At 65.7% G+C, this 11967-nt stretch overlaps 1 protein-coding gene across 1 annotated transcript; it reads right to left on the bottom strand.

The window, feature by feature from the left end:
- Positions 1 to 9292: 9292 nt before the first annotated feature.
- OVCA2 (OVCA2 serine hydrolase domain containing) lies at positions 9293 to 11693 on the bottom strand. Its single transcript, XM_064729040.1, has one exon. It carries the CDS (start codon positions 11691 to 11693, stop codon positions 10992 to 10994), a length of 702 nt encoding a protein of 233 aa, XP_064585110.1. The 3' UTR covers positions 9293 to 10991.
- Between the last annotated feature and the right edge of the window lie 274 nt (positions 11694 to 11967).

The raw sequence follows: 11967 nt of genomic DNA, 5'->3' as shown, positions 1-11967 counted from the left end.
ATTTATGGGGCTGAGCTGCATAAATCATGGCAGCGAGCGGCTCCCGGACAGCTGCATCCCCCGGGGCCGGCCGGGACCCCGGGCTGCCCCTGCTACCTGCTGAGTGACGCCGAGCCTCGGGGGCAGCGGCCCAGGCAGGCGCTGGAAAAACCCTTCACCTTTTCCACCCTCCTCTGCAGCTCGTCTCGCATTCCCGGCCTCTCCCAGCAGCGGAGGGGCGGATCGGTGCCCGCAGGGCTTTGGGGCAGGTGGAGGGGGGTTTATTGCATGAGTATCCCAGTTTTCTGGAGGGATCCTAACACGGCAGACTGAGCCAGAGTTCCGCACCCAGAGCTGTCAGAAGCTGCCGGGTGTCCCCAGGGAGCTGCAGCCCGTGTCCAGCCCCAAGGGACATCGGGGACAGCCGGGCAGCAGGAAGAGCCAGCGCCGGCAGCGCGCAGAGAAAGGGGCATTTTCGCCTCAATGTGCTGAGCAGATTGGAACCAGCTCTGCTTAAGTCATTGGCTCTGTTGGGAGGTCTGAGCTGGAGCGTTTCCCGCCTGTGCCCCCTCCCCACGATCAATCAAAGTTGCAGCAAATTAGCCCAGATGCTGGGAGATTCGGTTCAAATCCAGCTGTGGTTTGGATCGCGTTCGCATGCCTGGCTTCATGTGGGACCTGGGCTTTTGGACAGGATACAGCCCCCCGGTCTCTGCAGGGCCCTGTTTCCCAGCGCAGCCTCTCCCCAAAGCCCACACACATGTCTTCCATTACTGCCCTTGGCCAGCGGGGCCGCATCCGGCAGCGCCAGGAGCCTGCAGCCCCCGCGGGCAGCTCCAGCTCCGCTCTGCCGGGGTGGAGCAGCCCCGAAACTGCGCCCCTGTGTGTGCAGGGGGATGGATGGGGATGGATGTGTGTCCCCTCCACTGCGGGGCTGAGGCTGTGAACTCGTGACAGAGCTGAGCCCTGGGTCACCCCTGCCCATCTCCTGAGCTGCTCCGGTGCCAAGGCCCTGGGTCAGCCACGGGACCCTGCCTGGCTCTCCCAGGGTGCCCCCATCAGGAGAGGATCCCTGGCAAGGGCAGAGGTGCCCTGGCACAGCACAGGCCCGGCCAGGATGGCTGCTCCCTCTGTGCTGCCTGGGTGGCATTGCTGGGGTGGACAGTGAGAGTCATTCCCTGTGGGGGGATGCTCCAGTGGCTTGGGGGGGCCTTCTCTGTGGACTTGATGGGGCAATGGGACCCTTTTCTTCTGGGGTGACACTGAGGGGACCCTTTTTGCAGAGTGTCCTTGGTCAGACCAGGGCACCTATCCCTGCAAGGTGATATTTGATGGAGCAGGACAACCCTTCCTAGTGGAAGGATATCCAGATGCACAAGAGGCAGACTCAAACAGCTGGAGCTGAGATTGGGAGAGACCTCAGGAAACCTCTCTCCTGAGGGAGAGACCTCAGGAAGTCATGCCCAGCCCCAGAGGGGTCACCAGGGCTGGCTGCACAGGACCTTGCCCAGGTGGTTTGGGTATCTCCAAGGATGGGGACTCCAGCACTCCCTTGGGCAGCCCAGGCCAGTACTCCCCTCCCAGTGTGGAAATGCTCCCTGATGGTGGGACTGTGCCCCCTGCCCCTGGTCCTGGCACTGGGCAGCAGGAGCTGAGTCTGGCTCTGCCCTCCCCACACCCTCCAGGGCTGTGCATGCACTCACAGCTCCCTGGAGCCTTCTCTTGTCCCAGCTCTCTGCCAGGAGATGTTCCAGCCTTTTACTCCTCTTAGTGCTCCTTCCCTGGACTCTCTGCAGCGTTTCCATGCTGGGAGCCCAGCACTGGACCCAGCACTCCAGGGCTGAGCAGGGGGAAGGATCCTCTCACTGCTGCCAACCAGCACAGAGCAGGACACATTCACCTCCTTCATCCCAAGGACACAGGGTCAGCTTCCTGTCCCCAAGGACCCCCAGGGTGTTTTCCACTGAACTGCTGTCCAGCTGGACAGTCCTGGGATATCCCAGAGCTCAGGGATCTTCCTCCCCAGGAGCAGGGCTTTGCAATTCCCCTTTCTGAACTGAGGGGCAATGGGATCCCTTCCTTTTGGGGGGGTGTTTGGGAAGAAAAGGGCACCCACCCCTGTGAGGTGATGCTTTGTGGAGCACTGGGACCCCTTCCTTGTGGGATAGTGCTTGAGGGGATGACAGGACCCGTCCTCTGCAGGTAGATGAGGATCCTCTCCCTGAGGGCCAGAGTTTGGTGAGATTTTGGGACCCTTTTCCTTACGGGTGATGCTTCTTGGGGGCAATTTTCAGTCAAACAAGGGCACCCATCCCTGCCAGGTGCTGTTTCCTGGGGCAGTGGCACCCCTCCCCGGTGGGATGACACTGGATGGGGTGATGGAACCCCTTCTCTGCAGGCAGGTGATGGTGTCATCCCTGATGATGGGTGAAACATCGGGACCTTTCCCTTAGGGGTGATGCTTCATGGGATCCCTTCCTTGTGGCACAATGCCCAGATTGGGTGAGGAACACTTCCAGCAGGGTGATATTGTGAGGCTTGAGGTGATGAGACCCTTTCCTTTGAAGTGGAACACTTCCAGCAGGGTGATATTGTGAGGCTTGAGAAGACGGGACCCTTTCCTTTAAAGTGATGCGCCGTGGGACAATGGGATCCCTTCCTTGTGGGGTGCCATCCAAGCAGGTGAACACCCCACCCCTGCGGAGTCACGACGGCACAACGAGACCTCCCTTCCTCTCCCCCTTCCTCTTCCTCCAACCCCCCTCACCCACCACCTACAGGTGACCTCCCCCTCCCCACGCACACCCCCGGCTCCCCTCACCGCCTCCCCCGGCAGGGACACGGCCGTGTCACCGGTGGGAAGCCCACGAGATGGCAGCAACGGGCCGCGCTCCGGGATGGACACCCCCTGCTCGGGGCTGCGACCCCCCCCGCTCCGCGTCCCGCTCGGGGCACCGTGCGCGCCTCGGGGGCACCGGGACGGGGAGCGGGGGGGTCGCGGCCCCCGGAGGAACGAGCGGCGGAGCTGCGCAGCCGGGTGCGGGTGGGCCGGCCCCGGGTGCTGACTAATCCCGGGCTGAGTCACGGTTGCGGCGGGGAGCGCTGCGGCAGCGATTCCGCACCTCCCCTCGCCGAACCGGAGAGCCCCGACGGGGCGAGCGCCGCTGCTGCGTGGGGGAAAAATAAAGGGGGGGACAGGAGGGGGACACCCCCATCTAGCAGGGGGTGGGAAACGCGTTGGGGGGAGTTCTAGCGGGATGGCAGCACCTCAGTCGGGGGAGGTTGGGAGGGGTTAAATCTCTGAGGCGCTCTGCAGGTATTTGGGGGTGTGAGGGGTCGGGGAGTGGGGGGCTCGCGGCTCGAGGCCCCCGGAGCAGCGTGTGGCCTTGCAGCAGCGCGGCCTTGCGCAGCGGCGGATGCTGGCGGGCGCGGATGCTGCTGTCAATGACAACGCCGCTGTTGCTGTGGTTACCGGTGTGATGCTTCGCCAGAGCAGAGTGAGGTCAGACAGCTCCAGCAGGAGTGGGGGGGATGCATGGATGGATGGATGGATGGATGGACCACAGGTGCATAAAGGGAGAAAGGATGCTCCCAAATTCCCGTGGATATGACTCTAAGCCCATCTTGGGGGGTGCTGGCACTTTGGAAGGAGCAAGGGGCCAAAATTAACTCACCCGTGAAGCCACAACCTTCTTCTGTAGCACTGATGGTTTTGGGGGACCCAACCCTGGTGGGAGTGAGGGCAGGCCCCATTGTGAGGCTGGAGGGGTCAGCACGGTGCTGCAGTGGGTCGCTCACTCCATGTGTTCTGAACTCACCCCCCACCACTGCTTGTGCTGTCCCATTGTCCTGCAGGGCGCTGGGGTGGCACCCGTGGGTGCTGGTGACACTGCAGGGACAGGGGTCTGGTGAAGGGACACGTGGGAGGCGCTGCTCGGGACATTGCTGTGGGTGAGGGGTGCAGGTGGGCAGGGGGCAGCCCCAGGATGGTGCCCTGGTGTGGAGACCCCTGTGCACCCTCTTCCCATGACGGGGGGCTCAGACAGCCCCAAATCAGCTGCCCCTTGGTGATGCCAGGATGGGGCCACGTTCTGGCCTAGCAGGGTGGTCAGGAGCGATGGGCACCCTGGATTCCCATGTGTAATTCCATCCATTCCCTGGATGGACCCCTCTGTCTGGGGCAGGGGGTGCCCCACGCCGCCTTCCCGGGGGACAGGACCTTCAGTTTGTGTCCCGGTGTGTGCACAGCCCCTGGCTCTGGCAGCAGGTGGAGAAGGGATGTGGGGCGCTGGGTGCTGCCCCACCGCTCTCCTCGAGCAGCCACGGAACGAGGGGGGCTCCGGAGGGGCCGGGGGGAGGGCCGGGGTCCTGTTGCAGCCCGGACCCCCTGCCCGGCTCCGGGCCGCTGTCCTCCCCCCGCGCCGATATAAATAGTAGCGTCTTCCCGTTCCCTAAATTTCCTCGCTGACGTAGCGCTCACGTCATTGTGTAGGTTGATGCTTTTCTATGAATGAGCCGAGATCCCCGTTACTACGAGCCCGATCCTATAAAAGCCCCGCGCGCTGCGGACAGCGCAGCACCGACACCGGCGCCGGCCCCGCCGGGAGCCGCGGGGCCCCTGCCCGGCCCGGCAGCCGCGGGGCCCGCAGCAGGTAAGGCACCGGCTGGGCTGGCCCGCAGGTAAGCGGGGACGGAGCCCGGTGCGGGGGCGGGAGGGGGCAGCGGAGCCCTCTCCGCACCTGCCGGCCCCGGGGCGGGGGTGAGGCGGAGCGGAGGGCACCGGGGGCCGGGCGGGGGAAGGGGAGCGCTGCGGCGGCGGGGGCGGCGCGGAGGCGCCTGGCGCAGCCCCACGTGCGGGCCGGGCGGCGGGGGCGGTGGGGCCGGGCGGCGGCGCCGGCGGGGGCGGTGCGCGGGGGCGGGCGCTGGGCGCGGGGCCGCCCCGGGGGGGCGCACGGCGGGACCGGCCGCCCGCACCTTGCAGGGGTTGGGGGGTGCGGGTGCGGGGCCGTGCGTGTGTGCGTGTCCCGCTCCGCGGCGACACCGGCGCCCGCTGTCCCCCCTCTCCGAGCCTCCCCCGACGGGACCCCCCGGCCCATCCCGTGGTGCCGTCGCCGTGCCAGGCACTGTCCACCGCCGCCTCCCTCGGGTTCCCCCGCAGCCCCGTGTCCCCAGCCCGGGTGCTGCCGGCTCCGCAGCCCGGGGAAGGGGGGGGTCCATCGCCTTCACCCCGCTGCGTCTAAAGAGCGCGGAGACCCCGTCGAGGAGAGCCCGAGTCAGAGCGTCGGCACCTTGGCTCTAGACTGCTTACTGCTGCGTAGGGACAGGACAGTAACAGTCTACAGTCATGGCTACTGAAGCATGACCCACCGCCGGCACCGGCCCCGGCCCGGCCCGCACCGGCCCCGGCCCCGCCGCAGCGCCGGGGGGGCGGGCGCTGTCCGTGGTGCTGAGCCGTCGGGGAGCGCGCCCCGACGGGGGCGGGGGGAAGGCGGGACGGGGCGGGGATGGGGGGGTGTCCCGGTGCCCGCCTGACCCCGCTCTCTTTTTCCCCCCCCGCAGACACCGACCCCCCCACGGCGGACGCCCCCCCGCCCTCCCGCTGCAGCCCAGGTAGGGGGGGACTCCCGGCGGGGCGGACACGCGTGGGAGGGCAGGGGGCGGGCAGGGGGGTGGGCGGATGCTTCCGATGCTGCCGATGCTACCGACACTCCCCCCCCCCTTCCCAAGCACCGGGAGTCCCCCCCGCGCCGCCGGAGGGGGTCGGGCGCGCTCGCTGCGGTGGCGGGGACGCCTCCTCGCCGTCGCCAAGGCACCGCTGCCCCCTCCCAACCCGCCCTCCTGGCCCCCCCCCCCCAACTCCGACGCCGCCCGGGCGACCGTGGCTTTAGATTGTTACTGTGCCGCTGGGGGGGTAACAGTCTACAGCCATGGTCGCCGGGACAGGCGGACTCGCAGCGCGGGCAGCACCGGCTCCCCTCCCTCCCTCGCCCACCCCCGGGGGTCCCCGAGGCGGCGGAGGCGGGGCGCGGGGGTCCCGTCGGGGGCGGCCCGCCTCCCGGGGCAGTAGGAGCTCACATGCAGGATGCAGCTCACCGCACATCAACTCTTACTGTTCGGGGGGGCGGGCGCCGAGCGGCTCCTCCTCGGGCAGCGGGATCGATGGGGACCCCCTCCTCGGAACCCCCATCCTCAGCAGCCCCTCACCTGCCCTCCCGGCGGGGACACGGAGCCCCTCGGGGACCGGCCCCGCCGCATCCATCCGCTCGGCAGCCGGGGTCCCGTGTGCCCCCGCCGGGAGGGACCGCGGGCCGTTCACGGAGCGGGGCTGGCGGCGGGGACTGAGCGCGGCCGGCGGGGCCGGGGCGGGGGCGGCCGGGGGCGGTCGCAGGTTGCACAACCCGCCCGGCGCGGCCAGGAGATTCCTGAGCGGCGAAGTCAGAGCGGCCCGGCCTGCCCCGGCACCGGGCACCGGGCCTTCAGCAGCCGGCGGCGACCGGTGCTGGCCGGGCAGGGCTCCTCGTGGGGGGCACCGGGGACTCACGGCCCTGGAGATGGAGAGAAGGGGCTGGAAGGGCTGTAGGACCACACAGACCCGGAGGAGAGGGAGGTCACTGCCATGGGGACACCCTTAGGGTCAGGCCCAAGTGGGTGAGGGTGGCAAGAGGGACAGGAAGAGTCCCTGAACAAAAACTTTCAGTGCTGGGATCCTGCAGCACAGGGCACCTGTGAGTGTCCCATCTAGACTGAGTAGGGGTCATGCAGGGTCCCCTGCCCACACTCTCCAAAGCAGCCCCATTTGGATCCCTCACCCATCCATGGGGTGATGCACCTGGCAGCTCTGCCCTCACCCAGACAGGCATGGCCACCACCAGGTCCCGAGGGGCCAGCAGGGTCACAGTGGGACGTGGGAGGATCAGAGGTAGCAGGTCCCCACTGTGCTCTGTTGTGTTTCTTGCTTGTTCCCGTGACTCCTGTTTTTCCCATCACTGCTGTTGATGACAGGCCAAGCACTTCACACCCCCAGGACAGGGATTTTGGGGCAGTCCCAGCAGCGCTCAGGTAAAACCACAGCTATGTCCAGCACATCCACGCTGCAAAGTTGCCACTGCCACAAAACCCACTTTACATTTTCTAGAAAACACTTCCATCAACAGCACCACAGTGAGGTCCGGGCCATGGTGACACCAGTGTCCCTTCCAGGGTACCCCTGGCTGAGGGGACATGTCCTGTGGGCAGCGCTGTGGCCCCTTGTACCCCACGCTCCAGCCCGGGAACGTTCCAGCTGCGCTGTTGTTTTGAAGGCCAAGTTTCTCCCGCTGACACCCTGGAATCAGTTTTTCTTCCAGAGTCCTTAAAAATATCCTGGATTCCTGACACCAGGACTTGTCTTCCAAGCCGCTGGGCCTGGGGCCAGCCGCCGGCGCCAGGGGACAGAGGCTGTCCAGCTCCCGTGCTCCTCCTCAGCACAGAGACCTCCGGGAAGGAACGTGGTGCCAAGGAGGATCACAGCCCCTGCCACGGTCTCCTCCATTGCTGGAATGGTGCTCAGCAGGGCACAGGCATGGCACAAACTGTGCCTGACCTCAGCAGCGCACCCAGTGGCTTCGGAGCGCGGCCAGGAGGGTGGGAAGGGTCTTCTGGCACCTCCAAGCTGTGACCCTACAAAGCCTGGCGGCTGAGGACAGGGGTGGACACTGCCTCAGCAAAGGACTCTTCTTGGATGGGATTTCGCTGTGCATCCCTGGGAAAACACGTGGCCCCAGAAAACTTCTAGACAAAACCTGTCACCCGCTCCCGGCTGTGCCAAGTGGCATCCTGGCACCGTAGGAATTTAGGGTGGGCCCGGGGGCGCTGAGCCAGCAGAGCTGGTGGGGGCTGCAGGAAGAGGCGCTGCTGCTGCCCCCCCAAAGGCCAGGCAGGTGCCCACTGGCCCCACACGCTGTTGCTGCCATCTGACAGCTCTTGGCGAAACGGCCTTTTGTGATTCAGCCGTGTTTATCCCAGCCTGCAGCCCGGCCCAGCGTGGGTTTCCATGGAAAACTTCCATCCAAAACAAGGAGAGAGAAGGAGCTACAGCAGGAGTGACTCAGCCACAACTGGAAGCTTCTGCGAGTGAAGCAGGGAAGGGGGGGCTGTTCCCTACGGCTTGGTCCTGCTCCAGCAGCGGGGCCCAGGCACGGTCCCGGCTGTGCCCTGCCCGTGCCACCGCCACTTCACAGGCAGCACCTTGGCAGGTTTGGAAAAGCCTCGCTGTAAAACCATCTGGGAAACACATCACCCTCCCAGAGTGCCCCATCCCCACGCCTCTGGCAGTCCTGCTGGTGGGGACAGAGGAGGAAGAGCGTGAGATGAGTAAGGCTCAAACCCTGGCACGAGCTGCACCTGAGCCAGGCACGGCGGGATGTCGTTTTTTCCAGTGCTGCCCACAGGAACCCCTGCCCGTGCCTGGTGTGCCCCAAATGGGTGGCTAGCAGGGCAGTGACAGTGACCTTAAGGTGGCAGTGGCATGGGGGGAAGGGGTGCAAGGAGCTGGGGAGAGGTGGGAAAACAGCCGAGAGTTTGCAGGGAAGCAGCAGCACCGGCAGCCCTGGCAGCACTGGCGGAGTCTCTGCTCATGCCAGGCTCCTCCTGCCCTCCCCGGGACACTGGGACAGGGCTGGGGCTCTGCTCACCCAGGGAAGGGGCTGCAAAGCTCTGCCTGGACTCCATGCCCTCCTCACAAGCAGGGCCACAGCCAGGGTCCCTCCTGTCCCTGAGGTCACACAGGTGGATCCCATGGCTGCACTGGGGCATGGAAAGGCACATCGGGAGACAGGGGTGACATCCCCCCTGCTGCAACACCCAGGCTCCCAGTGCCGCTGCCAACACTGGTGATTGTCCCCAGGGCCCTCTTGTCCCAGGCAAGTGGCACAGCTGCCACCCAGACCCCGGGCTCACTCCATCACCCCCCTGTTCAGCAACAGCAACTGGGCCACGCTGTTTTGGGGGAAAAACCAACTCCCCTGGGCCAGGTCGGGTGATGGAAAAGGGAACTCCCCAGCATGATGGAGCTGAGTGAGGGGTGGGAGGACATCAGCCAGTCTTGTCTCCAGGCTCACCCCTGCGGGCAGCCAAGTTCTGTGGCTGCATCCCAAGAACAGACCTGGATCTGCGAGAGAGGCAGGGGCCAGCCCGAGGGCATCAGGCCAGGAAAGGAGGGAGAGGACAGAGTTCCCACGGCAAACCCCTCCGAGCTGCTTCCCTCCTCCCACCCCACCGGGACCAGGCAGGACCTCCCTGCGCTGCTCACACAGGCACCTCCTGCGGACAGAAGTCGCGTTAATCTGTTTTAATAATTTATTTAAACCGCTACAGCAGACACCCGGCAGGAGCCATCTTTATGCAGACCCCGGGAAAGGGGCAGGAACTGCAGTTCGGGTCACCCATCCCTCCCCGACCCACCGAGGGAGCTGCCTGCAGAGCTGGGACCGTGCTGCTCACTCACCGCACCCTGAGCTGCTTCCCTTTCCTTCCTTCTCTTCCCGGGAGCTGCCGGGGCTGCGGGGCCGCAGTGCGGGCGGGCGGCCATGGCTGCGGGAAAGCACCGGGAGGGGGCTCGGCGACAACCGAGCAGCTCCCGGGGCTGCGAACCCGGCGGAGGAGGGGGGAGAGCGGGGACAAAAGCTCCGGTGCGTTGTCGCAGCTGGTCGCCGTGCTCGGCAGCCCCAAAACGCAGCCCGTGGTGTCACCAAGGGGTGCAGACACCCCACGCCTTCGCGGCAGATGTGACACAGCCCACGTGAAGTGACACAGGAGGCCAGCACTGCCCGAGCCCCCCCAGCCCCGCGGGGCAACAGCAGAACGGGGCTGGGCTGCGGGGAGACAGCCACATCCTCCTGCCAGCACCAGCACGGTGGGCAAACCGGGGCAAAACGCGATGGGGCTGAGCTGAGCTGCTCACCCTGCAGTGCTGCTTTGGGGCTGAGCTGCTCACCCTGCAGTGCTGCTTTGGGGCTGAGCTGCTCACCCTGCAGTGCTGCTTTGGGGCTGAGCTGCTCACCCTGCAGTGCTGCTTTGGGGCTGAGCTGTTCACCCCTCCTGTGCTGCTTTGGGGCTGAGCTGCTCACTCCTGCTCTGCTGTTTTAACCCTCAGCACTGCCAGGCCCGTTCCCAGCTCAGTGAGCACAGGAAGGATTTCAGCAGCTCAGTGTCCTGCAGCCCCGCAGAGCTGCCACTGCGCTGCCCTGCTGCTCAAGCAGGGGGAAAATTCGCTTTTGTCACCCCATTTCCCTCTTTTAGCTCTACACCCCCAAGGAAAGCTGTGGGTAGAGAAGCTCTGCTAGCTCTCCTCTCCTGAAATTGGTGCCCAGTGCTGAGCTGGGCAGAAGCTGAGCAGGACACCTGCAATTGTTACAGCAATAAAGATTTTCCTGTGCTTCTGGATAATACAGAGCCACAAACAGCAACAAGCTTTTCTTGTTCATGGAGGCACTTTGTGCAGGGAATATTCAACACATGCACACCGAGCCAGCAGGCATTTCATCCCTGAAACAAACACCAGCCCTGGCACTGCCAAGGATGAGAGGGTTTTCCAGGCCCAGACCAGCTGGAAGCTTGGCTTAACAGATATTAAAAACCACGAGGTTTTGGGGTGTAAAACTGCAAGGGCTCTGTGCTCTGCAGATACTTCCTGTGGCTGAGCTGAGGAACTCTCCTTTTGAGCAGGTGTTGGAGTCTCTGAAAGCACCTTGCCCACAGAGCAGTGTCATCCTCCTGCCTTCAATCCCCTCACTGTCACACCCCCACACTCATGTTATATACATTATATATAACTATATACATATATATATACATATATATTTTATACTGAGGTATCCAACAAAGCTGAAAAAAAGGGAGATAAAAGAACCATTTAGCCTGGCCTGGGTGAACACTGAAGAGCAGTGAGCTGTTCTCTGGTCCCTCTGGAGGCACGGAAACAGTGAAGTTTCACAGGATGGGTGCTGCACATGGCTCACCAGAGCCCCTCTTTATTACAGAGCCCCTTCTCGAGCCTCCCCAGCCTCTGGGCGCTCGGCCTGGCCCTGCCCGGGGCAGAAGCGTTCCAGGAATTCCAGGTAGGCTTTCTTCTGCGCCGCAGCCGCGGGGATGAAGTGCCCGCCGGGGTGCGAGAGCACCACGGGCTCCACGAAGCACTGCGCCAGCTCCCTGCTCAGGGCCGCTGCGATCACGGCGTCCGTGTCGCCCACGACGTGCAGCGAGGGCAGGGCGATGGGCTCCCGGTAGAAGTGTCCGTGTGCCGGGGCGCGGCTGGCGAATGCGGCCACCAGCACGGCGAAGGCCACCGGGAAGCGCGGGTCGCCGCGGGCCCGCAGCGCGCACACCATGGCGGCCAGCGCCGCGCCCTGGCTGAAGCCCAGCAGCCCGTCGAAGGGCCCGTGCTCCGCCAGCGCCGCCGCCACGGCCGACAGAGACTCCTCCAGCCCCGCCGGAGCCGCGGCCGCTTCGCCCGCCTCGAACGTGCCGGGCCCGGAGAACCACCAGCCGCGGGGGGGGTCATCCCCATCGGGGTCGTCCTCAGCGCTGGCGGGCAGGCGGTGCGGCGCGTCGATAGGCACCAGCTCGGCGCGGCCGCGCAGGGCCTTGCGGAGCGCGCCGGTACGCTGGCGGAGGCGGCGGGCGCTCTGCCGGTACCCGTGCAGCGCCAGCAGCCGCAGCGGCCGCGCCTCCGCCATGGCCGCGCCTCGCCACCGCCACTTCCGCCTTCCCGCCGAAACGCCGCGCGCTGATTGGCTGGACAGACGAGAGCGAGCGGAGCGCCTCCGCGGACGTGACGGCGCCCCCTGGCGGCGGGAGGTCACCGGTGGGTGTGAGGACGGGGCAGCCCTGGTGCGGCGGGCGGGACGCGACCCCCGGTGCGACCCGGGCAGGGGCGGCAGCACGGCCCGGTCCGGCAAGGGGCAACTCCCCGCTGACAGCCGGGGTCGGTCCTTGCGGGCAGTGGTGTTG

Source organism: Zonotrichia leucophrys, chromosome 19 (assembly GCF_028769735.1).
Source record: "Zonotrichia leucophrys gambelii isolate GWCS_2022_RI chromosome 19, RI_Zleu_2.0, whole genome shotgun sequence".
NCBI lineage: Eukaryota > Metazoa > Chordata > Aves > Passeriformes > Passerellidae > Zonotrichia > Zonotrichia leucophrys.
Note: the sequence above shows the minus strand (reverse complement) of the source record. Positions and strands in the feature narration are given on the sequence as shown.